Genomic DNA, 27,340 nt, shown 5'->3' on the forward strand with positions numbered 1-27,340 from the left:
CCTGTTGATCCTAGTAAGGTAAGCCTCTGATCTAAACATTCCTAGATTTTGGTTGTATATACTTAATATCTTAACATCTTTTAGAAATATCATTTAATTTACTAGACTATCAGATTCAAACTCAATGGTTTGAGGTAAACTTTATTAATATTTAAAGTAGATTTTGTTCCATATGCAGTACTATCAGATGTAATATTTCCTTTTGTTGAAGGCAATGGTGGATGACACCATATACTTTTATTACTGCACCAAGAGGATGTAAATACTCTGCTTTATGAGGACTTGATATGTTTCTATATTGGAATTATGCAAATTTTAATTTTATGAAGGAAATAGCAGAATACTTTTTTAGTGTGGTGAATAGAAGTCTTGACCAAGGTGCTAATATTACGATTGAAACAATGCTCAAATTATCTTTTTTAAATTATGTATAGCACACTATTTTCAAAATAGTAGATTGTATTATGTTATGCACAACAACTTATAATATTGTAACAGTTTTTTTTTTTTTCAAAACAAAACAATGGAAAATGGAATTTGAAAGTGTCTATCTTGAAGTTGATCAAGGGAATGGTTCATGTTATTTTGATTGTTTTTTCTTCTCAAGATGTAACCCTTATAACGTTCTTAAAAGAAAAATATCAGTGAGGGAGTAGAAATATGAAATTAAAAATGAAAAATACAGTTTTCATGTAAATTATTTAAGAAAAAAATGTACTAGGAAGAACATATATATTTTTCATTCCATTTTCTAAGGCATATAGATGGGGGTTTTATTGCTTCCCATGTGATATTTTGTGGTTCATGCTAGATTATTGCTCTTGCTTATTTAAGTTTACTGTGTAAAGGGGTTAAACGTAGTTAGTAGAAGGCCATAACCATTGTGTTTGTGGTGGTAGTGGATATTGCATCAATAGAAAGGAATAAATGTAGATTCATCCAGTGTTCCTGAACAAGATTTCCAGTTTAGTTCTATAATACTGTATTGTCATAAGTAATGCACAGTATAGTACTGCATCATTTTTCCAATGTCCTTAGTGTATTTTCCAACAACCTTTTGCCATAATATACAACTAATTTTCTCTCTATTTTTAGCTCCTTATTGGGTATGATAGCGGAGCCCTTGTCGTTTGGGATCTAAAAACCAAAGCAGCTGATATCCGTTATCAGTGCGCAGAGCCCTTGAAGTCCATCAGCTGGCACCACGAAGGGAAGCAGTTCATGTGTTCTCACTCAGATGGATCTCTCACCACTTGGGGCATTAAACAGACTACTCCAAAGCCAGTGTCAGCTATTTTTCCACATGGTATCATCTTTGAATATTTGTGGTTTCTCAAAGGCATTTCCTTTGTTAAACTGAAATTACAAATTGTTATATGCCTTCATATACAGTATCTTGCTGGTGAAAGCAAGCTGAAATTAAAATCCTTTTTACAAATAAGTTTTGTACGCTTAAACTAGTCATAATCTGTTTAGAAAATATATTTTAATTCAGTGTTTGCCCATAAATGTAACTTTGCCACAACTTTCTTTCAGCAAAAACCAACAAAGAAGGTAAACAAGAGCCTTGCAAATGTATACAAAGAGTTGAGTGGAAATGTAGTAGAAATGGGTAAGTAGAACATGGTTACTCTATTTGTAAAGATATATGTGCAGAATACCATTTAGAATTTTAGATAATGTTAAATATAATATAATAATTTGATATCCTATGCTATTCAACTTGTTCCATTTATTTTGTTTCCTAGATTATGTATGATTCAGCTTCCACGATGTTTACAACTTGAGTAATACTAATGCTAGTACAATACTCTGTTCATACTTGGAAGTGGATCATTAAATTTTGTTTCCACCATTTTTGTTTTACAATTTCAGAGGGAACTTTATTTGATAATACTCCATTAACTATTGAAGGTGGAAATGGGGTAGTTTTATGTTGGTGTAGTAAACTCTCATGGTTTTGAAAGCATCTTAAAAGTTGTTTATTTGATGATTATCTAGTAGGTTATTTGAAGCTATCTAGAATTAGATGTTGAAGACGTTTACTTTATATAAACATTATGAGAAGTGTAATTCTGTAGCCATATGTTTCCAAGGACCAAAAACAAAAAAGTGTGGGGATAAAGGTTACACTAATTCCATAAAAAGAAAGATTCCTTTCTTTATATGATAGAATGAGGTATGCTATGAATCTCTCTCCGGTGGTAGATCCACTGCCTTAGTTATTCACTACCCCAGAAGTATATTCACAGCCTTTCCACGAAGTTCGTTTGATATCAAGCTTATAGTAGTTTACTGCTTTGGTGATAGAGACAGTTGTGATGACAGTTTAGAATTTCAAATCGACCAGTTCCTTAGTGAGTTACAGGTATCAAATTCTTTTTGTGATTATGTTGTGTTCGTCATTTAAATTTCAAAACTGTTTCTGCATAAAGTTGGGTTGTGTAGCTATGCAAGCATAATTAACTTTCAGAAATACTTGTTGATCTTAATTTTATTATTTTGGTGTTCCATAATTCAAAATTAACATGAATATAGCTATAAATGTTACCTTCTATTTTAGTAGAATCAATACAGTACATACTTGGTTCCCTGCCAGGAATCCTTACAAACTGTATCCACATGGTGAGACCCTGTTTGGAGTTTCAGATATACCCACACTTGAGTGGTGAACTCTTTCTGGTGATTTAAGCTCTTCACAATTTCAGTTAGGTTTTATGTCATTAGGCATCTTAGTGAGATTGTCTACGACTTAAAACCTCTGGTTCCCAATTTCAACCTGTAATTACTATGATAAACATGACCTTACTACTGTATCTCTGACAGCTAGGAAGAGGTTTGTTTAGGGGTTCCCAAAGGTCTTCTTGCTAATTATCAGCAGCCATTGCTTACCCCTCAATGCTCTTAGCTTGGGAAGAGAGGTGGGTTTACCGCTGATCTCTGTAATTGTTTGGCCTCTGGGACATGTGCAATAGTGCATTGACCTGTCTTACTTTTGGCTTATGTGAGCTACCTTTAAATTTGTAAACAAGGTCCAGATCAGACATGACCCAGCATCTAACACACTTCATCATTTCTCAAATTTGTTTTGAACTACTCTTAGTTTAAATCATTTCTTTCATTTCACCAATAGACTCCTTCAAGTTCCCTATTTTCCTACTTTTCATGCTGCAATTTCAGTCACTCTATAAGACAAACCACATTGTGAGGGAGAAGACAGAGTGGGTAGTCTGGATCCTAATATACCTTTATTCGCTAAAGAAAATGCTCCTAAATTTTATCATATTACATACTGTAGATGGATGGCGTGGCATATCTTATGATTCCCCCTAAATCTTCTTTGGCTAAACAAAGTTTTGACTCAACTCAATCATTTGCATCATATTTCGCTTGGTTTTGAATTTTTTAGTTTTACTGGTAGAGGTCAATTAAGCTGTTTCCGTAGAAGGAAGCAATATGAACGTCGGGAGTATAGAAATGATAAATTTTATTAAGATTCTTTTTGTGGATTTTTGCATTTTTGTTCATTAATTCTGTATCAATTCATAATATTCATATTTAATTTCTACCAAAAATACTATCTTGAGTTATTTATAGAAAAGATTCCCTTTATTTGCTTTATTCTATTCTTTTCCTTCTCCCTTGACATATTGAACCTTTTTTACTCAATCTGACATAAAGGTCTTTCTGTAAAGATTCCCTTGAGCTTGTACCTAGTTCTGCAAGCTGTTACATTTGATTTGCTCCTGTTCCTAAAAGGATAATCTAAAATGTTCATATTTTTAATCCTTCTTTTATCTTTCACCCTTTTGCGTGGTTGGAATCATTATTGTTAATTTAATAATTATCTTTAAACTAGGTTGTACTCCCTCTTACAAATTATTTTGCCCTCTTAACTTTGTGTATTAACAATTTATTTTGCCCTCTTAACTTTGTGTATAATTTGTTTTTCTTCATTTGTATCATGATCTGTGTAATTTATTGATTTAACCAGACCACCAAGTTAAATGGTTGTAGACCTAGTGTAATCTAGAAACATATTAAATATAGTACTGTATTGACTAGTGCATCCACTGAAATTTACCCTCTTATCAATGAGAAAAGATTTGATGCTGAGATGGTGGAGTTTATAGAATTCAGTAGTTAATTGGATTAAGGGTGATTAGAGACATACTTTGAAACAAGGTACAGTAAAGACTTTGAAGAAGGTTGAAAAATTTCCTGAATATGCTGTTCTTATTGACCCTGTTATTTTTTATCACTTACTGAACTATGTTTATTCCAGTCATTGCACGTTATAAAAATTTACAGGTTGATTTTTTTCCACAGGGATACATTTGTGATATTTTCCGGTGGTCTTACAAATGACAGAACAGGGAGAACGCCAAGTATAACTGTTATTCATGGCAAAACAACAACCGTTTTAGAAATGGAACACAATGTTGTGGATTTCATTACGTTATGCGAGTCTCCTTTTGCAAGTGGTGTGTTCACATGAGATATATTTTTACGTATTATTTGCTAAAAGTTCAATCTGATTGCCTTTAATTTTTAATCTTCTAGATCATGTGGTGTTATGATTGGCTGTTCACTTTTTTAAGCTTGAGAAACATTCATTTCATTATTGTCTCCTTGAATGACTACCTCTGCATTTTGGTATGCTTCCCAGTTACCTGCTTTATCTTTTAACTTTTTTAATCATTATTATATGTATATTATTTTTTAAATTAATCAAGTTACTGGCTAATAAGAAATCTTTTGGAACTGTGATACCGTTGAGGATTATAAACTGCATAACGTGAAATTCAAGTCTGTCATTATTATTAATCTTTGGTATCTGTTGATGTTTTCAGATTTTGCAGAACCTTATGCCTTGGTGGTGTTATTACAACATGACCTAGTGGTTGTTGATCTCCATACACAGGGATATCCATGCTTTGAAAATCCATATTCTATGGATTTGCACGAGTCTCCTGTGACCTGTTGTACATATTTAGCAGACTGTCCAGCTGACCTCATTCCAGCATTTTACTCTGTTGGTGCTAGAGGACAGAAAAGACAGGGTTTTAGTGAGCGAGAATGGCCAATCAGTGGCGGAGAGTGGGGCTCTTCTTGTAGTTATGCAGAAATGATAATAACAGGGTAAGTAACAGAATTCTAAAAGTTCTTTTTAAATTTTAGATTTTTTTTATTTAAACTGTTAATTGACTTTCTGGTTTTAACTATTAGTTATAGGATTTAGATAATTAGTCATTAAAGCTGATTCTCTCATTAATTTCACAGGCATGCAGATGGAACTGTCAAATTCTGGGATGCATCATCAGTGAGTTTACAAGTGTTATATAAATTAAAAACAGCAAAAGTATTTGAAAAACCACGGACTAGAAGTATAGATGGGGATGAGGACCCTTTTGCAATTCAGCATCTTTTTTTATGCCCAGAATCTAGGTTATTTTGTATAGCAGGTGCTACAGCGCACGTTGTTCTCTTCAAGTACTTCAAGCAAGAAACAACTGGTGAAGTTCCAGTGAGTTTTATTATTTTGTGATGTGAAAAGTCACCTGAAAATAGTAAGAGATAATAATCAAAAATTAAATCCCAATAAAATGGATATATACAGAAAAACCACTTGAAGTTCAGATGATGTAACACACAGGTGATTTTGGTTTTTGTTCTTTTTGTTTTTCTGACAGTGTCTGGAGATCCCTATCGTTTATGAAGTGTATGAATCGGGGGACTGCTCGCCAGAATATGAATTTCCTCCTCGTCCCACCCTTCAGGTAGCTCATAGTCCCCACCACACAGCTGCTGGGGAAGCCTCCGATAAAAAACCCTCAGATAAAAAGGGTCACAGTCAAAGTCAAAATCATAGAAAAAAGAAAGGTGTAGGTATTTGTAGTGATGATGATGATGAATCCAGATGTTGTATCGTTGTGTGTGGTGACTGCATCCTAGGATACTGGGAATGCTGTTCTCTCCTTCCAATGACAGGAAAGTAGTATGTGCTGGATTAGTGCTGTAGGAGCGAAGACTGTATAGATTGGTGGCTGGATAGATAGCTCGTCGCATACTTAATGTCATTTTAAAAATATAAATCCTGTAGTTCCCTTTAAACATGAGTCTATTAAAACTGTATGAATGAAATTTAGAGCATTGTTAGGAATTAGTAACCTTTTTATAGATAGATAGTCCCTAATCAGAAGAATAAACTGTCGTACAGAGCATGAGTTCCTGATGTTTAGGGAACATTTTATAGTTGATAATCAAAATGCGATTGACTGATAGGTATGCTATAGTTTTACTCTTCTTACGACTTGTCAAAACTGTACAGTTATGTCTACGTTTTAAACAGAATATCCTTCTAGTATACATTGCTAAACTTTGCATGTTATGTATGAGACTCATAGATTATTGAATGTCATAGAATCTATTTTTTTTTTTTTTAGATGGAAAGTAGGAACTCTAAATACAGTATCCAAATAGATTTATTAGGATTAAGAAAAAATTTCTTTTTGCTGCAAAATTTATTTTAGCAAAATTTTAGTTATTAATTTCTAGTTAATGGTAAAAACAAAATTATTCATTTTACGGTACATATTATTTTTGTGTGGTAGAGATGTTTTATTCATACTTTTCACACTTTTCTGCCCCATATTATTTTAAAATTATCACTTCCAAGAAAGGGAATTTAGATGTTTAGCAATTAATGGTTTATTTATCAGATAACTGTTTCACTGGTGATACATACAGTACAGTATTTATATTGATCATTTCTCTAAAGTCGGCGAGCACTAGGTACGAAAGGCAAATTTGAAAACAAAATTATATATAGTGTGTGAACAGATCAGATTCTTTTTTCTTACAGTATACAAGCCCGGACTGACAAGACATGAAAGTATACAAATTTCATAATTGTTTCTAATGTCATGAATGTTTAGGTAACATGAAATGAATTACACACTATTTAGTTGAATATTCTTCTTGGATTTTTCTTTTGTAGTTAAGAAAGATATATTTTTATTCTGGTTTTTGACAGAAGAAAATGTATTCACACATTCATCTACAAAAAAATAGGCTTATAGATGAACAATGCAGTCTGTGCAGAATCTATAAGATTTTAAAACCTAGGGTTCGCTTATGCAAGCAGCTTGATATTCCACTGGGAAGACTAATGCCACAGCCAGGTGATAAAATATGACTATGAAGGACAGCATAAGTAAAATAAGAGGTTGGTATTTATGGGTGATTGAAGTACTTGTTAATTTTTTTGTTCATATGATACACAAACCTCGTTACTTTACTTATGGTGCCTCATGTCCTACCATCATTACACAGGAAAAGGACTCATCATCTTTATTGCAAAGCCTTTCATCTCTCATGCTGACATTTTTAAGGTAAGCAGCATTTAGATAGTACATTTAAACATGGGAGGAAAACATCACATATTATGGAAGTGCATAATTATGATGAAAAAGGTAAGAAATTTTCTCTTCTTTGTTTGATTCCGTATCCCCTTTTTCTATTAATTGTGAAATATTAATGTTCCTGGGTTTGTTAGTGTTGATTCTGATTCTGTACTTTACAGTACATTTAAAATTGAAAGACCTTGAACCATGTCACCAAAATGTGATCTAGAACTAAGAATGTATTGATATCAACTATTTGAATGTAGTATTTAGAGTAGGATGGTCTCATTTAAGACCATCTGTGAAAAAGTTCAAGCATGTTTTCCCGTCAACACTAAAATAGGATTGTTGGTTCCTTGGCCAATTTACTGACAGCTTTAACTTTGTAGAAGTGGAAAGTATCTAATGCCTATCTTTGCACCTACATTACTCCCAAGTTATCCTAGAAGTCTAAATTAGGATGCGTTTATCAATGCAAACACCTGAACTGGGATACAATTTTGACTTAAATAGACTATACTGTAATTGGTAGAACTATATTAAACTTGGTTAGAAAGTTTAAACTAGAGATAGTTAGAACACGGCTTTGTTTCTTTGTTCTTTTTCACATCATTTTGTCCATGAAAGACAAAGGATAATTTAGTTTTCTTAGAAAGCGGTAAGGGTTCAATGAAAACAAATTAATTTTGTTTTGGTAAGAACAATAATCAATTGACTCCATAGATGTCGCCTTCCTGTTGCAGCCGAGTCATTACAGACAGCAGGACTCTTGTTTAGCAGTCTTCCCAACCAGGTATGAAGATAGAAGTAGAAAAATATTTTTTACAAGTAATCCTAAAATTAAAAAAAGTATTGAAAATAAACATGATTGATATGGTATTGCTATATCCATGCGTTTTGCCAAATATTAGTATCAGAAGTGGAAAATTGGCAATTCCGCTTCATACTATTTCTTAAAGTACTGTTTTTCACAGAAATTGTTAGACAGAAAATGTACCTAATTGTAAACTATGAGCCGATACTCATAATATCCTCACACGTTATGTTATGTGTATAGTACTGTACAGCAGTGCATTGTTATGCCTTTGTGTAAGTCTTTGGGTACATAGATATTGAAAAAAGTTTGAACCCACGTAAATTCTTATCTTATCAACACAAAAAAGGAGACTTTATCATATTTGGATGTGGCATTTTATCAAAGGAGGAGAAAATCCATATTAAAGGTATATAAATTCATTTAATTTGGTTTCCTTTTCAAGTCACTTTTGTCTTAACACAAAGAGAAAAAGTAACTTTTTGATTGACAATAGTTAGTGGAGCTTGGCTAAGGGTTGATCTGCTGTTAATTGGGATATAGTTCAGAATGCCTTAGATATGTAGAAGGGGATTTTGAAATATCTTGGATGTATTCTCCAAATTAGGCTGAATGTGAGCATCATGTTTTTTTCATTCTTTTATGTAAGTTAGTCTTAACCTCAGGTTTAAATGTTCATTCAGTGTTTAACAATGTGTTGAGCAAGGAGTAATTTAGACACCCACATTATGAAGGTTAGGTTATTGTTTTAGATTCCATTTTATGCCATCCTTCATAAGGAGTAGTTTTGACTGTTTTTTAAGAATAGTACTTTCATGTGTGGAGTAAATGTAATTAAGTAGTTTATGAAGCATTGAATTATTTATGCTATATATATAGACCACATGCCATGTTTTCTCATAAAATTCTTTAACCTTTGTTTGGGAAGTTCACCACGTTTTCTGTAGCGAAAAGTAAATTGAGATAGCTGATAAGAATAAAGTTCTAAGTATTTGATGTTGGTTATGAAGTATGGATTTATTTTCTAAGGTACTGTATAATTATTTGAAATTTAACACTCAGAGTATTCATTATTCACTTGAAAATTATGTAGCTTTGAATATATTGTGTAAGTTGAATAGGAAATTTTTAGCATTTACTATCAGAATACAGGAACCGCTCACTTACAGACATACAAAACTCGGTTAAAGACCTCAAAGATGTGTTGACATCTATAACATTCAGTATTTTACAATAGGTGGAGTCCAAAGGAAACAGAGCACACCAATAAATTTTTAGCCAATTGCATTTTCTATGTTCTGTATCATGTGTAATCTTAGAGTTTCATAATTTAATTACTGTAGTTTATATCAAATTTGAGTTTACTTCCGGAATAAGCTCCCTACTATCTAGCACCACTGGGACCAAAGAGTTGTCAAAAAGGGAATACTTTGCATATTTGATTATCTTTGAATTATAATAACACCCCAAAATAATTTCTAAATCTATAAATGCAATATACAGTATACAGTACATCAGTATTACCATTAATATGTGAATATAGGAGAAATTATAGTAATGTACCATATGGTTAGTGAGAGAGAGAAGCTGTCAAATAATACTCTACTAATTCATGCATAATACGGGGCTATGGTTCTGACCAAACAGGCTATTGTTCACTCAATAAGTTCGCCTTGCAGTCATATTTTGCAATATTAGCAGCACGTCTATGTCAAACCAGGTTTTGTACATTATATATAGTATAGTATATGTGAGAGAGAGTATAAAAATGCTTCAGTGAAGCCCATTTGGTATTGAAAATCATGATGCTTTTATACTTTTTTTGTTAATGTTTTATGTGATATCCAAGAACTTTCCTATGAAAGGCTAGTACAGGGAAGCCAATATGACAAGAAAATGCCAAAATTGTCCTCCCTGCCAAGGCCAGTGTATCAGTGCGCACATCATGGACTTAGTGAGTACAGTACTGTATAAGGAAAACCTAGGGATTTAGGCTCTGTTGAATTCATTACAGAACCTCTAATGCTGAAATACATCGGACACAATAACATCAGCAAGAACAAATATTGAGGACATTCTTTATTGCACACTCTTAGTACTAGATGGTCAGGCATCCACCTCAATCATTAAGTTGGGTACAGTCAATGTCCAAGTTAAGTACAATTGCTTAACGTCTATTTTTGTTATTCGTTATTCTTAGTGACAGAGTTTTCGTAATTTATGGAATTTTTTCATCTCCAGTCGTTATTTACTTTGAGTTTTTGTTACTCGCTGTATGAAGTCCCTTAGTGGTTTTTTCACGTCAGCATGGTAATGGGTTTAGCTTTGAAAGTTCATCCTTTTTTTGTTTATATCCTTTGAGTTTCAACTCTATTGTTCAGAATGATTACTGAGTTTTAAGTCAAATTTCTTATTTTTGGACTTGCGTAGCTGAGAATATTTTAGTTTTCAATGTAGAGCCTTGGTACATTCCAATAGTTTTTTTCACATCTGTTTTTAAGTGTTTAGGTTTAGTGTATTATCTCCTCTTTACTTGTTACAAATGTTATCATGTTAATTACTGTATTTATTAGCCATCCTACGAAAGTCTTGATCTCCGGGGTAAAGTTTTAGGCTTATTAATACTGTAGTTTGCTATCAAATTTTAAAGCAATGGCTAGTGTATGTTATCAATCTAGAAAGATAATAGAAAGTTTAATCAATCGATAATGAAAGATTCATTCCACTTACAAATACTGTGGTAGTTTCTCCATGTGTTTTGGTGACTTACTTGAATTGGTATCAACCAGGCCAAATTTCCCTGGTTCCGAATCGTCTTGGATTTGGGAGTTACTAGCTTCATTAGATATTTCATCTTTCCATATCTCCTAAAATTTTTCCTCTCCTAAAACATTTTGACTGGAGGAACTTGTAACCCCTTGAGGCTCATGTGACTTATTCTCCATTCATGGGTATCTACTCCCTTCAGCTCCTTAAGATGTTTTTTTTATGAACAATAATTTCCAGATTCTGTTCTTTCAATATTTATGCAAATAAAACATTTACAAAGTATGTAAAACTGTATATCAAATTGAAAGAAAATATATTTCACTATATGATAAATTTTGAATACTTAACGCTAATATATCACTTAAGTGCGGGGCTTGAGTGATATATTTTTGTGTGTGAGAGTGGGATTAAAAGGCAGTCAAACCTTATCAAGGTGATGTAAGACAACCCTCTCCCCTCCATGCCAGTTTGGAGATGGTTATTATGGAAAGTTCTCGTGTAGTGCGAAAGCTTCAACCACCAAAGAGCGGCTAAGCAAATGAAAATTCACCCATCTGTTACTAGAGTACCTCCCAGAGATCTTAACTTTGTGTAATGAATTTATAATACTACTGTATACCTATTTTACTCATGTCATTTTACTTTAATTTTTGGAATCTGTTTGATATATTTTTAGTACTTAAATTCTCTGGAAGCAACAATCCCCCACATTAACTGACTGTTTGTTAATACTGTACTGTACAGTAAACCAGTTTAGAGACTTTTGTTGTACACAAAACAATTAACACAATATTACTCCTGCTCTCCTTACATGGGCTAAATAATAAGCTAAAATGGAAGCTTTTAAAGTACTCTACTGTACAAGAAATTATCATATTGGTTATAAGCAATTGTAATTGTAACAGCATATTAGGTTATTTTATTGTTTTGAATCATTCTACCTTACGTTATCTGTTACTGACATCATATCTCTTGTGCTTATACTGTATGTAGATTAAGAATATCAGATTAGGTTGTAGATTGTAATTGCTAGACACACACACCAGTACAGTATTTACTTATGGTTTCTTGCTGTCTTTAATATTTGTGAAATATCAAACTACCGGTAAAAGCAAATTTCACAAATTTAAGGGTAGTATTTGCCATGAAATTTAGTGTACAAAAGTGAATTTTGATCAAATGAATCGATTAATGGTAGTAGATTATAACTTTAGGCAGGTCATATTTAAGAAAATATAATTATAACAATACTGTACAATATTAGTAATAACTTAGGAGAAATTTATAATTTTTATTAGATACTAGAGAGTTAGAGCTCACTTCATATTGAATGATAATTTTAAGATGTGGCAGAAAAGTGAAAGAGAACTTGGTTAGGTATTATATAGAAAGAATCTGGCTCAAAAAAAAAAAAAATTCTCCTTGACAAATATTTTCTGTAATAGTTGATTTATACACCATGCATAAATTATCTTGATTTTATAATAGCAGCAAAAAGGTGAATTTCAAAGATGTTCAAATGTGACTTTGCTTTATCTCATTTTATTAGGTTTTCATACACTATATTTACTTTCAGCCATCACTTGACTATTTTGTACCTATTCGTGTACGGGGAGGATCACAAAAGAAGGCAGCAGGATACCAAGCATACCTTGTGTGCCTCACTCCTTGGGTAGAAGGAGAACCCCCAGGTTCTATAACTGCATTGTCTATCAACTCATCTTATGGCCTGTAAGTTTTTAAGTGAGGTTTTATTCAAGTAAAGTTGCAAAAATTTTATTGTCTTTATTTTTAGTTATAATAGAGAAAATTAGTAAAAGAACCTAACAAAATTTGGAATCAAATTATTACGTATTATTATTATAAGTACCCGATACTGAGTGGTTGAAAAGGAACCTTGGTTTGATAAGGAACGGAGAATTATGTCAACATCAATCATTCTAACATTTATTTCCATCACCATCAAAATAAAGTTTCAAATATCTCAGTGTTCATATTCATGTTCTTGGGTATAAGAAAATATAACAACATAGAACAAGCCGTACATTGATTTTGTAAATACTGTAAACATACAGGTAGTCGTCGACTTGAGACAGATAGGGACCAAGAAACGGGCTGTAACTCAATCTGGACATATGTCAAACTTAAAATGTGAAGTTTCCGTAGATTTATTTTGCTGTGTCGTGATACTCAAATAATCTTGGTCATATTTCATCAATATTTTTTCCTGTTTATCATTATTTCATTTTCTTGCCTCTTAGGATATCATATGCTTCATCAAAGCATATATGTATTCTATCAGTTTCGTGATCATTTTAACAATCAACAACCACTGCCTTTATTTTGTTTACCTTTGGTTGCGATCAGCTGATCTCAAGGTCCCACTACCGTATCGAGAAATGCGCACATTGAATAACAAGGATTATCATTTGGATAATTTCTTAACTTATTCAAAATATATTCATAATGAATATTACATCAACACCAATATGTTATAGGATATCATAGTTTTCATACAATCTTTTTATAGCCATTATTATTAGTTATGAATACATCTCTCTCTCTCTCTCTCTCTCTCTCTCTCTCTCTCTCTCTCTCTCTCTCTCTCTCTCTCTCATTTCAATTTTTATTTTGTTAAATCTTCATAATTTCTTCAGACATTATTAGAAATTCTTGGTATCATTATTTGATGTTTCAAAATTAGGAATACTAATGTTACTCGTTAACACATTGAAAGGAAATCACTCGATTTGCGAACTCGCCTTCAGCCAAAAATATGACGTTACCAGACTTACTGTACTTCTCTACTTAAATTTATGGCAAGTTGTTCAATCTCATAACAACTGATACAGATCACCGAAACACTTGGCATCATTACTCAATGTTTCGATGATGGAAATGATATGATTACTTGGTAACGCATCAAAAGGAAATCACTCAGTTTGCCAGCTCGCCCTCTGCTAATAATATGACATGGCCTGAACTCAACAAAGAATGACTAGCGAAATATGTAAAACCCTCTCTGTTTTCTTGTAAGAAATAAAGAAAATACTAACTTACCAAAGGAAGTTATCTCTTTTTTTTATCACTAAAGAAAATGTATATTATTTCTTAGAAAAGATTTTTCCTATTAGTGTATATTTGTTAGATAAATATTGTTCTATTATGAGAGAAGTAACAAATGAAGTAAAACTAGCTTAGTTAAATTTACACTAAGTAAACTCATAACAACCAATGCAGACCCATGAACTACTTTGTATTGTTACTTAACATTTTGACAACGGGAGTACTAATATTATAGTACTAGGTAGCCTATTGGAAGGAAATCCGGGGATTCACCCGCTCACTATCCACCTGAAATGTGATGTCTCCAGACATACGGTATGAACTACAAATATTAAAACTTGATATATTTTTTTTCAAGTTGATACTATATATTATCAATAAAAGAAAATACTAACTTAGCAAGACAAATTAGTTAATTTTATAAAAGAAAATGGACTGTTTCTAAAGAAATATTTGTCCTGTTAGTGTACTATTTCCGACAGACTTGTAACGTCACCACTGTGAAAAGGATTCGTAAAGTCAAATGGTCAAAAGACACATAGATTGTAAGTTGACTACTACCTGTAATTAAAATAGTCTGAATATAGAAAATGGTTGTTGGGCACAAGCAAGTGTCCAGGTAATACTGTCTCCAGTATTAATATTTTTGGGCTCAAGCCATGTCGTCCTGATGGAAGTTCCTTAAAGGCAGCTTCCTAGGGTATATTACAACTACGGCGATATTCCCAGAGAATTTACCTTAAGGTACCCAGAATTCTAACTCCTGGAGCGAGTATCCCTAAAAAAGACCTTAGGGATATCGTAAATATCAGTGGACGTATTCTTGACACGCCTCATAGCAATCTTTACCCCGAATAGAGTTAACACTTCGTAGGGGTCAAATGGCAAGAAAACGAAAACGAGAAAGAAAAAGGGGAGAGCCGTTCGTAAGGCCCTCTCTTCTCCCGTTTCGTAAGCGTGCCCTGCGCCGATTCTGGCGCCATCTGCATTCCTTTTTGCGTAGCTTTACAACTCGGTGTTTTTTCCTGTGTTTCTACCAAAATCTTGGATTTACTCTCATATTATGCTTTCTCCAACTTCTTCTGCTTCGGATAAGTTGAGTACTATTTCTTTTATGTATAAATGTAGGCTCTTGTTTAAAATAAAAGTATTTATAAGAGTTATCTTGATACAAGAGCTGTTGCCTGCTGGAGGCGTCATGGACGCTGTCGCTCGCTAGAATAGGATTTATTTATTAGCAAGAGCGACGTTCCCAGCCCCCTGCGCTTTAATAATTAGCTGCTTAGCTTATTTAGGAATTCTGTTATGATGCGTTAGTAGTGCGCCTGGCGAAAGTTTTGCCTAGGCTGACCAACACTAGTCTTCGTAGCCTAGTTTTGGTCCTTGTACTTCCTGCATGATAATTAGTCTTCCAAGTGTGATTTTAGATTGCTTAAAGCGTTAGGCAACGTTATACATACAGCCCTTTTCGAGTAATTTCCAAGATAGTATTGGAGTGAGTTTCGGTGATTTAGGTAATCGATTCTCTTAGTGCCTAGGCTAGGTTGTCTTAGGTCTTGATAATATTATCTGTTTCCCCGTTTGCTCCCTTCTCTTCGGGGAAGGGGCAAACCCTTTCCCTCTGTTTAAGCCTTAGGCTTAACTCTAGTGGTTTGTTTGAATTAATTTTCAAATATAACTATGCTAGAGTAGTACTGTACCTTCCTGCTCCAACTGAATTGGTTCAGAGGGGGACAGTACAGCAGTGTATTAGTCTGAGTCCGTGTTGGTCTAGCATGGGGCAGAGTCTCCCTTGCTGCCTGACACGGGCATAGGAGGTTTATCCTCCTTGATTCACCTTGGAAGGTTTTGGTAATTATGATCCCTTCGCTCGGTGACCCCTCAGACTTGTCCTCTTTGCTGTTCCGGGTTCGGGATATGTTCCCTTTCCGGAATAGCAATTCCTTCCTTGCCTTGGTTTTAGGGAGGCAGCCAGTAGTGCCGGCCTCCCTCCCTGGATCTCTCTGGGTGAGATGAGCTTTCTTAGTTTGGAATGATCCTTAACCAAGGCAAGGTTGGACAGGACCCTCTGTCCTTCCCTTCTAATTTTCCGTTTCCCTTGTGTCAGTCGTCTCACATCCGTACCTAGCATAGGTTGGGATGGGGAGCTGACGTGGTCCCCTGTCGGCCGGCAGAGAGTGCCGACCGGCAGAGGCCCTATCCTTTGAGTGCTGCCCGGTCCTTCCTTGGTCCCTCAACCGCTGCCGTCTGTAGTTTCAGTAAGCTGTGGTTAGGAAGCTTGACTTAGTGTCTCCCCTTCCTCTCGGCACTCTTTCGGGTGTCGGGCGCGGAGGTACATAGCCTCTTAGCCCGGCACCCATTCTGTTGTCTTCTCTTGTGTTGTCCTTGCCGTCTGCCGGCCTAGTGGCCGGCCGCCGGTAGGGGGGTGTTCGCTAGTTCTCTTGCTGTCGGTCGGCGGTGGTCTTATGCCTTTGCTGGCCTTTGCTGGCCGGTCTCCTTGCTCACCTGCCGGCCGCTTTGAGTGGCGGCCGGCAGCCGGGCGCTACCTGGGGTGGATGCCAGCCGGCAGGGTTTACTCACCGCTGCCGGGCCGGCCTGCTACATCACTCGGTTGGCCGGCCACTAAGAGTGATGGCTGGCAGCTGGGTGCCAACCGGGTAGCTATGGATCGGCAACCACTACCGACCGGTTCAGGCATAGGAACTGGAGTTCTCCCCCGTCTGGGTGATCCTAAGTTGTATACTTGAGACCTACCCTTGGAAAAGGGGGTGGGGGTGCTGACCGGCAAGAGCCGGCCGGCACACCACCCTCATGTACTGTATCAGTTCTTCCCTGTTTAGTGTCTTCTACCAGGGGAGAACATGATGTAGTAGGTTACAACACTGTCTTTTCTAACTTACTTGTGTTGCCTTGTACAATCACTTGGTGTTGCCTTACAGGGATGAAAAGAGAACTCTTTTCATCTTTAGCCAGAATGGTAAAATCTTACCTTAGGTGTGAGCTACACCTAATTTCCCTCGGGAAATATGATCTTTGGTTATTCTAGCAAAGACTAACCATTTGATTTTAATGGCTGGTGGGCTTCCACAGGTGATTGTGGGGGATTCACAAGTATGCGTCTTTTCCTTATTCTTTGTGGTCTTGCACGACCCGTTGTTGTTGGCCTTACAGATAAGAAAGTGGGTTCTTTCTTGTCTACTATCCGGTATTTTAAAATCATTCCTTAGGGGGGGCTACACCTTCTTCCTTTGGAAATTTTCCATTGGTTAATCTGGCATAGATTAACTATACGATTTTATGATTTGGAAGGCTACAACAATCGGGTGTGCGGGAAATACAAGGATGTGTCTTTCCGTTTTGTTATGCTACTGTGCATATCCAGTGATACGTAGTTCACTTGATACTCATGGAAATTTCTTCTCTTTACAGGAGGACCATCCGTAGTGCGGATGTATTTCTGCAACGTCCGCAGTAGGGCTTCTGCGGACATGGTTCTGAAGGAGACGTGTGGCATGCGCTGTCTCCACGGATGTTCTCCGGTATTGGGTTCCCCAGGTATGTTTCATATGCACTAACCTATCTATTGAGGTTTTTTCTTTTCGCTTCGCTCAAAATCCGTTTTCGTCTCCCCTACAACGGTGGATTCAAGGGATATAGCTAGGGAGAAGCTTCGTACCTGGGTGAGGGGCTTTCAGAAGATTACCTCTGGACCTTATCTTCCAAATGAGAAGATGAGGGCTTTCTTTTTCTAGGGCATCAACTGTTACAGTGATTCCCCAACCTCAAGAGGAGGTCCCTTTATTTCAGATCCCGTGGATGCTGAAGTCACGGTCGCCTTGCTTAGCATCCAGTTGGACGACAGGATGCCAGACGTGTCCGAACGTCTGGAGGAAGACCTCCTGGCAGAAGGCCAGGATGAAGTTCGAGCTCCGGACAAGGTAGCGGAAGAGGCCGAGAGAGGTCGGCTGCTCCGGTTCAGGTCCTTCAACCTGCTCCCTCAACATCATCTGCTCTCGCAGTAGAGCAGGCCCTCCCTCCATTGTTGGCTTGATCCAACAAAGGCAGAGGGAGAAGAATGGGAAGGCAGCTGCATTGGAACTGCAGGGGCACATCCGGACTGCTAGGTCCGGTGGAAGGAGGTACCAGCTTCAAAGGAAGAGACAGAGCCGAAGGAGGTCGTAGTGATAGACCATGCTAGGCTCATGCCTTGCTTTCTTCTTCGATGAAAGATAGGGGCTTCATGAACTCAAAGGTAGCTGTATTTGAGTAAGAGGCTCCCTTCCTTTGTGTCCTCTCCTGCCACAGCCTTCTCCCTTTTTCGCTGAAAGGGTTTGCGGCGGTTTTGAAAACAGTCGAGGCTGGCAAGCCTTTCCCCTCCCTGCTAGAGTGTAAACCCTTGTTGCTGGCCTTTAGAAAGGAAGATTTAGTAAGCAAAACAAGGACTGGAAGGACGTCCATCTTACCTTCTCAGTCCAGATGTGGGAGGCGGATTTTGCCGGATGCCGGTTCGGCGAGATCCTCTCTAAGCTGTCTGGCTTTCTTTTGCGGAGAGAACTCTTGACAAAAGAAAGACTGGCTGCCTCTTTGTCTCTTCAGTCCACGTTTGAGACGATGACAAGTGATCCCAGGGTCCATGAAACGTTCATGGTTGTGATCAAGACTCATCTGGCCACTGTGACGAAGGATCTCTACAGCTCCGTCAGGGCGAAGAGAACCTGTAGGGAATTCGTGTTCGCCCGGGCTACGATGAGGCACGAGCCAAGGAAACTAATCTCCTCCAACAGTTGGGACAAAGACCTTTTCCCTAGTGAGTCGGTCAAAAAGGTTGATAGGGCCACCATGGACGATAGAAATCTTCTCCAGGAGTGGGGCCTGTCTACCAAGAGAAATTCTTCCCCGGATGGGGTCCCCAACCTTGGAGGAAGACTAAAAGGATTAGGATACTTTCTCGGCCAGCTAAGTCAAGTAGACATCAGCAGCAACGGCATTTGCTGATGCCCTCAGTGCCCCAGATGGTGGCAAAAAACCCCGACCACACTTCAGTGGGTTCCCCAATTCGTGTCGACACAGTCTCCGGCATTCAACCCATCGTTCGAAGGTCAGTCAACTGCCTGTCGAACAAGCCTAGAGGAGCAGCCAGAATTTCGTCTAGGCGCCCCTCAAGGAGAAGGGGTTTCATGGGTGGTCGCGGTCAGAGAGGCAAGACCTCAGGACAATAGTCCGAGCGAGATGATATTGGTAGAAGGGAGTCTCCAACGCTTTTGGGATCGGTGGACCTTCGATCCCTGGGTCCACAGCCTACTCAAGAAGGGACTGGGCTGGAGCTGGTACAGCACTCCATCCCCATACCCTCGGCGTTTTTCCGATACTCCACCCCCGTTCTGGAGGAGTTCATTCATGAACTGTTAGAGGAAAAGTGATCCGAAGGGTAAAGTCCATCTAATTCCAAGGGAGGCTGTTTTGTGTTCCCAAGAAAGACTCGGAAAACTCGGAGTCATTCTGGACTTGTCGCCACTTAACAAGTTCATAGCGAACTACTGGTTCAAGATGCTAACAATACAACACATAAGGACCTTACTGCCCAAGAGGGCATTTACCGCCTCCATAGTTTTGTCAGACGCCTATCGGCACGTTCCAATCTATTGTCGATTCCCCTCCTACCTAAGGTTAAGGCTACAACGAAGACTATACGTCTTCAAAGCCATGCCTCTCGGGCTTAAAATAGCCCCAAGGATTTTCACGATGCTTGCGAACGTAGTTCTCAGTCAATTACGCCTAAAGGGAATTCAGGTAGTAGCCTACCTGGATTTTTGGCTGGTGTGGGCAGCACCCAGGACAGAATGCTTGCAAGCTTCCCTGTATGTGATCCATTTCCTAGATTATCTAGGCTTCAAGATCAACAGGAAAAGTCTCAACTTCCTCCATCTCTAAGTTCCGGTGGGTGTGAATCCACTGGGACCTAATGTCACACCGTTTTCTCCGTCATGGCGGAGAAAAGAAAGGAGATAGCTGGTTCTGTCAAGAGACTTCTAGATTCCGTATGGATATCAGATGCGAACTGGAGAGTGTACTGGGGTCTCTCCAGTTTTCTTCGGTGACAGACCCGGTGCTAAGAGCACAGCTAAAGGATGCAACCGGAGATTGGAGTAGTTATGCATCAGATGCGCGAAGAGATCTGAGAAGACCAGTTCCGCTTCGTCGGAATACTCTTCTCAGGCCTTGGTCCCAAGCCAGACTCCTTAGGAAGTCGGTTCTTCTTCATCCACCTCCCCCGTCGGTGACGAGTCACTCAGACGCCTCGAAGGAGGGATGGGGAGTTCACTCTCATCAGAAAAAGGCCCAAAGGTCTTGGTCCAGTCTATTCAAGACCTCTCACAGTCATTTTTGAGAGACTATGACAGTCCTTCTTTCCTTAAAGAAAGTCTCCCCGCATCGCTCGATCCACATTAGGTTGGTGCTGGACAGCGGGGGAGTTGTGAGATGCTTGAATCGACAAGGATCAGGGTCGCCACCTCTCAACCAGGTGATGTTGGCCATCTTCCGATTTGGGGGAAGAAGAAATGGTACCTGTCAGCAGTTCACCTTTAAGGAGTCCGCAATGTGACAGCGGACGCTCTATCCAGGTTCACACCGATAGAGTCGGAATGGTTCCTAGACGCAGGACCATTCTCCTTCATTCTGAGTCAAGTCCCAGAACTGCGGCTAGACCTCTTTGCGACGAAAGACAACAAGAAGTTGCCCCTGTTTGTGTCCCCGTACGAGGACCCCTTGGCGGAAGCAGTGGACGCGATGTCCCTCGACTGGAACAGATGGTTCAGGATTTATCTGTTCCCTCCTTACAACCTTCTGTTGAGGGTCCTCAACAAACTGAGATCATTTAAGGGAGTAGCGGCAGTAGTGGCCCACAAGTGGCCGAACAGTGTGGGGTTCCCTCTGGCATTGGAACTACGATTGGAGTTTCGACCGCTACCAGATCCAGTTCTGACCCAGTGAGTCCAGAAGTCAATTGTCTGCGCTTCATCACAGAAAACCCGGACCCAGCAGCTCATGATTTCTTTCCTTAACAGGTGAGAAAGTGTTTCGGGATTTCGAAAGCCAGCATGGACTTCCTAGAGGATTATAAGTGCAAACCTTTTATAAGGCAATATGAGTCATCTTGGAGAGAATGGGTAGCCCTTGTCAGACGAAGATTCCGCAGGAGATCACGACGGACTTCTGCTTGTCTTTCTTCATCCATCTCCATGGTTATGGATCGGTAACTAACACGATTTTATCATGTAGGCCTGCTTTGACAAGACCCATTCTATATGCCTTCCAGGTCGACCTCGCTAACGAGATCTTTTATAAAAGTTCCGAAAGCCTGCGCTAGGCTCAGACCTTTAGCACCTCCAAAGCCCAATTCATGGTCTTTAGAAAAGTTCTTCATGTTGCTTCGCTGTTGAACAATAAGGAGTGTGCGTTAAAGGATTTGACCCATAAGTTATCCTCCTTTTTGCACTCGCGTCCGGGGCCAGGGTTAGTGAGACCATACCCCTCTCGAGAGAGGAAGGTCATGTTCAGTTCCTGGATGGGTGAACTGAACCTATTTCCGGATCCTACGTTTCTCACCAAGACCGAGTTACCCACCATCAGGTGGGGTCCCTGAAGAATCTGCCCTCTGAAAGAAGATGCATCTCTATGTCCAGTAGAATGCCTAAAGGTCTATCTTCGTAGAACTTCAGACTTCAAGGATGGCCATCTGGCCAGGGGAGAAACGTCAGGCTCAAAATTTATTACTGAAACAACTCAGGGCGAAAATCACATATATTATTCGCAGAGCGGATCCTGACTGTTCACCCACAGGTCACGATCCGAGGAAAGTTGCTTCATCCTTAAACTTCTTTAGTTGTAGGGATTTTGGACATCTTCGTTCGTACACTGGCTGGAAGTCTTCCAGAGTGTTCTTTCGTCACTATGCGAAGCAAGTGCAGCAACTAAGAGGTTCTGTGGTGGCAGTGGGTTGCGTCGTTAACCCTGCTGTTTAACTCTGCGAGGAACAGTAGCTTAATTGGGACAATTAATTCCAGGGTGAGTATGTAGTCACATGTTGTACTACAAACTATGTGAGGGTACTGGGTGACCCACGTTGACTGTTCCACTTTCAAAGGTGAACCCAGCATAAGTGCAAACATGTGTGCCGAGCGTTTCTAACGCTAATGTGATTGATTAGTAAAACAGACTTTTGACTTTGATACTTTGGTATCTTAAAAGTGGCTCCAATGTTTTTTCTTTCAGACAAACAAGTTTCTGTTTACTATCATACTTATGCTTAAAGTTTTAGTTATCCTCCTCTTATATATATATATATATATATATATATATATATATATATATATGAGTGTGGTTAACCTGTTTGTTTATTGTCTGTCAATAAACTGGTTCTTGAGAACCTTGCGTCTCCTTCACCTGTGAGCATTCATTCTATGTATATTTACCCGGGGATAATTCTAATAGAATGTTCCCTTATGCAAGCTAATACTGCATTGGTTTATGCTTCCCCTTAGCTGGAGGACTCCATCCCATAAAGGGATGGTGACGGATTTACGAGTTTCCTCCTAAGCGGATATGAACCTTTGCCCAATACGTGTTTTGAGCGGAGGACTGGTCGATATTTCATATTGACACAGTGATTCTTTTCGAACTTCGCTTACCCAGTATGGGGTGAGACCACTATACTTGCTTGCCTGGGGTTCATACTTAGATATATGTACTCTTCGAGACTTTCCCAGAGTCTAGTAAGACTCTTCCCTGTTGGGGGCAGGAAGCTCTATCATGGTTTATGATTAGTTGAAAAGATGTATGACGGTAACATCTTAGGTCTCTAGGTCGCGTCGACTGGGGGAAATACTTCTGAGGAGTACGGCACATTTTGAGAATCCACAGATACAGTAATGCTCTGGTATACTTCCATCAGGACGACATGGCTTGAGCCCAAAAAACGGATTTTGAGCGAAGCGAAAAATCTATTTTTGGGTAAGATAGCCATGTCGTCCTGATGGACCCGCCCTTCCCTTTCAATGAAAGGGCCGTAGGACCCCTCCCTACATACAGTATCTGTAGCACCTCGTGTTTCGCTACAAGGAATGCAGATGGCGCCAGAATCGGCGCAGGGCACGCTTACGAAACGGGAGAAGAGAGGGCCTTACGAACGGCTCTCCCCTTTTTCTTTCTCGTTTTCGTTTTCTTGCCATTTGACCCCTACGAAGTGTTAACTCTATTCGGGGTAAAGATTGCTATGAGGCGTGTCAAGAATACGTCCACTGATATTTACGATATCCCTAAGGTCTTTTTTAGGGATACTCGCTCCAGGAGTTAGAATTCTGGGTACCTTAAGGTAAATTCTCTGGGAATATCGCCGTAGTTGTAATATACCCTAGGAAGCTGCCTTTAAGGAACTTCCATCAGGACGACATGGCTATCTTACCCAAAAATAGATTTTTCGCTTCGCTCAAAATCCGTTTTATTGTCACTGATGATGCTTCTTCAGTTGTCTTTCATTTTTTCAGCATTAAAGGTGCTATGATGGGTTCAATAGAGCCTGAACCCATTGGTCTCCCATATGCTCATTGATTCTGTGCTATGTATCTTGACACACTGGCCCTAGAGCGGGGAAAATAATACTTCTTTGGTATATTTTTTTTTATATTTTCCTGTTGAAGTCTTCCACAGGGAATTTCTTAAGGTCACACAGTACTTCTGAATATCAGGTTTTTCTTTTATCAAGACTCATTTTTTAATAGATAGTGTATAAATTCATGTCTTGGGCAGAAAGAAAATCAACTAATGCTACTTTCCTTTTGCATTTGCAGCTGAAGTTCCATCTCCCAAGGAAGCATTCTTTGGTTGATGAAACATATGAGAATAAAACTATCTATTTTGGCAATTAAGGGATATAGGTCCATGCTTAATACCATTCTCAGACATCTTTGTTTTTAAAATGTTTTATTTTAATTTTTCATTACTTCTTATATTGTTTATTTATTTCCTTATTTCCTTTTCTCACTGGGCTATTTTCCCTGTTGGAGTCCTTGGGCTTATAGCATCTTGCTTCCAACTATGGTTGTAGCTTAAATAGTAATAAAGGGATTTTGACGAAGGAAAAATCTATTTCTGGGGAGAGACCTGTGACGCACGGTGAAAAGTCCTTCTTTCTACCTTTTCTGATATAAATCTTCCAAATATACCAGAGAAAAATAAAAGCAGGGATTGCAGAGGTTAATACCCTCACGCGAGCACCTCGTGAGTGTCGTGTATACATCAGGGGCGTGTGAAAACTACTATTCACAGGCTGTCTTCCAATTAGATAACTCCTTCATCAAAGGGAAGGGCCGTAACAAAGACCCCAGAAACCACACTTGTTCCACGCCCCGTCACCCACACGAACGCCTTCTAGGTCATCCTTCTGCAAGAACATATGGCTTGGCAAGGAAAGGGTGGGTCCGTACAAAAATAACCGGGAAGGGTTTCACCGGGCGTCACAGGTCTCTCCCCAGAAATAGATTTTTCCTTCGTCAAAATCCCTTTTCTGGGTCGACCTGTGACGGCCGGTGAAAATGTACCAGAGAATGCCTTCCAAGCCCAATAAAGTAATAACATAATGAGGAGAATACAATCACCATGTACGACAATAATATAATATAATAATGTAAGAAACGTCCAATTACCAACTAGCCAAATGACATAGGGAACGTAAGGCTAAATAACTATGACGACAAGGAATCAACTGAGTGTCGAATCGCAAAAGGCATCAAACCTTACATGTCTAAGCATATCTAAACATTAATGGAACGGTAACTACAATAACAGTTAAACCATAGGAATTAAACATGGCAAATATCATAGGGCTAACGAACTACCCAGGAGAGTGGCGAGGTGGTGTGAGTGGCGGGTAGGAGGGAGAAGAGAAGAGATGGAAGAAGTAGAGATTAATGGGGAGGGATAAGGCTCCCCGCTGCCATCGTTGGGTTTTTAAGGGCCTGTAAGATCTTTAGATAGTGGCATTTGTCAACCATAGGGGATTTCCAACCCGTATATTTTTAAAATCATCAAAGTCCCAGTTCTGGAAGTAATTGATGGAGGTATCTACTGTCCGTATATCATGATCCTGGGGAAATGATTCCGGATTAGTATGTTTAAAGAAGTAGAGGATTTGTTGCCTGATACCGTGAATGGAAATAGTACCTCCTTGCTCCCTGATAACCAAGGGGCCAGACGAGCGGGTGGCAGTTCTAGCTAAAAAGGCCTTGAAAGTAGTGACTGGTCACAGAGAAAAATCCTGGGGAAGAAGAATAATCTTCCGAGGGGAGCACCTATTTGCAGATCCTCATTTTTTAGCTAGGAAAGCATTGTCTGGAGAAAGGAGTACTTCGGCTGAAGGGAGGAAATCTATGTTTTTCGGGTTCGTGAGAGAGCTGCTAGTTCTGATATTCCATCACCTGAGGCCAAAGCCGTTAGAAATAAAGTCTTCCTAAGAAGAGTGATATAAGAGCAGGATTCATTGTCCGTGTCCGGCGCAAGTTTTGAGGACACTGTTCAGAGACCAGAGTCCTTTTGTGGCCGAACCGAAGGTCGAAGCCTAGCACATGTTTTTGGAATAGATGAGAAATAGGAATCAGCTAGGTTAATGTTAAACCCAACAAGGAAGATCTTCTTCAAAGCTGACTTGATGGTGGTTAAAGTGCTAACTGTTAGGCCTTTGCCAAATAGGAACCTCAAGAAAGAGATGGCTATATTCGGAGACATACGAGTATGGTCTGAACTCTTAGGGAATCTGCTAGTTGTTAACGGCCGAATCATATTGGCGAATTGTTGAGTCCCTTTTGTCTGATTCGATGAAGAGATCGTTTTCCAGTTCAATGTTCGCGTCTCTACGAGCTGCAAACTTCCTGTAGTCCACAAAGTTAGAGTTTTGGCTATCCTTGAGTAATCTGACACAGTGAGTTTGGATTACTTGGGTCAGTTTGGGGAATGGGATCCGGAAGGGACGGAGTTTCAACTCGAGGAGGAGAGGAAACCAACTGTTCTGGGACAGTGAGGTGGTACTAAAACCACTGCCCCCCGGAAGGAGCGTAGTTTGTGTAAAAGTCTCATTAGAAGATTCACTGGGGGAAATAGGTAAATCTTCTTCTAATGGTTCCTGAGTATCCACCGGAATGAAATTATGTCTAAAGACCATTCTGACTCCAGTGGTTTCGTCCTGGCTAGTGAGTCCGCTCTCACATTCTGGACTCCCGCTAGGTGAGTTACTGACAGGAACCAGTTCTTCTCTGTTGCCCAGGCGAAGATAGTGACCAGGATCCGATTCAGGTTGGGTGACTTGGATCCTCCCCTGTTGACGCAGTGTACTACGTCTGTGCTGTCTGACACTACTCTGATGTGGATCGACCTCGGAGGAGAGAGTCTCTTCAGGGTCAAGAATACTGCCATGGCTTCGAGAACATTGATATGGGACTGTTTCATGGCGGGTGACCAAGAGCCCTGAAACATCTGATGTTCGGAGTAATCCCCCCATCCACTTAGAGGCGCGGCTGTATGGAATGTCACTTGTGGAGGTGGGAATTGTAGAGGAACCGATTTGGAGAGGTTCTTCGGTTCGGACCATGGGCGTAGTCTCATTTTCAAGACAGAGGGGATCTTCGAGACCTTGTCTCTTAAAGGTACTGTAGCTCTCTTTCTCCAAACTCGATTGATGTCTTTGAGTTTGGCTTTTAATAGGAGATCTGTTACTGAAGTGAATTGGAGAAGGCCGATGATACTTTCTAAGGTTCTTCTGGACACCTGTTTGTGTTTGAGAAAATTCTTGATCTTGGAAGCTATTCCTCTTACCTTTTTGGAAGGGAGAGACAACGTGTGCTTCGAAAGGTCCCACTGAATGTCTAACCATTCTAAGTGGCCTGATGGTTGCAGGCGAGACTTTTGGAGATTGACCCGAAATCACAGGTTGTCGAGAAATCGAAGTACTTCCTTCGTAGCTCTGTTGCCTTCTATGGCCGACTGGGCGCAAATGAGCCAACCGTCCAGATAAGCAATGATCTGTATCTCTTGGTTCCTGAGTTGTTTTAACACTGTCTCTCCCAGTTTCGTGAATATCCTGGGATCAATGTTGAGGCCGAAGGGCATGTCTTAAGCGCAAAGGCTTTCCTGCCTAGGCGGAAACCCAGATAAGAAGAGATGTTTCGAGCTATAGGCACATGATAATAGTCGTCTGTAAGATCGACAGAGGTGGTGACGGCCCCACGGGGAAGTA

General features: G+C 39.1%; 1 protein-coding gene across 5 annotated transcripts in view; it reads left to right on the top strand.

The window, feature by feature from the left end:
- The window catches only part of Tomosyn (syntaxin-binding protein tomosyn), a 772,563-nt gene that overhangs the window by 562,980 nt on the left and 182,243 nt on the right, over nt 1-27,340 (top strand). For all 5 annotated transcript variants that reach the window (XM_068372633.1, XM_068372635.1, XM_068372636.1 and 2 more), the window contains exons 5-12: nt 1-18; nt 1,096-1,306; nt 1,537-1,612; nt 4,330-4,484; nt 4,854-5,142; nt 5,284-5,527; nt 5,694-5,780; nt 12,566-12,720. The exon at nt 1-18 is cut by the window's left edge and continues 46 nt beyond it. In XM_068372633.1, coding sequence (XP_068228734.1) covers nt 1-18; nt 1,096-1,306; nt 1,537-1,612; nt 4,330-4,484; nt 4,854-5,142; nt 5,284-5,527; nt 5,694-5,780; nt 12,566-12,720 — 1,235 coding nt within the window. The remainder of the gene's footprint in view (nt 19-1,095; nt 1,307-1,536; nt 1,613-4,329; nt 4,485-4,853; nt 5,143-5,283; nt 5,528-5,693; nt 5,781-12,565; nt 12,721-27,340) is intronic.

This window comes from Palaemon carinicauda, chromosome 4 (genome assembly GCF_036898095.1).
Source record: "Palaemon carinicauda isolate YSFRI2023 chromosome 4, ASM3689809v2, whole genome shotgun sequence".
Taxonomy (NCBI): Eukaryota; Metazoa; Arthropoda; class Malacostraca; order Decapoda; family Palaemonidae; genus Palaemon; species Palaemon carinicauda.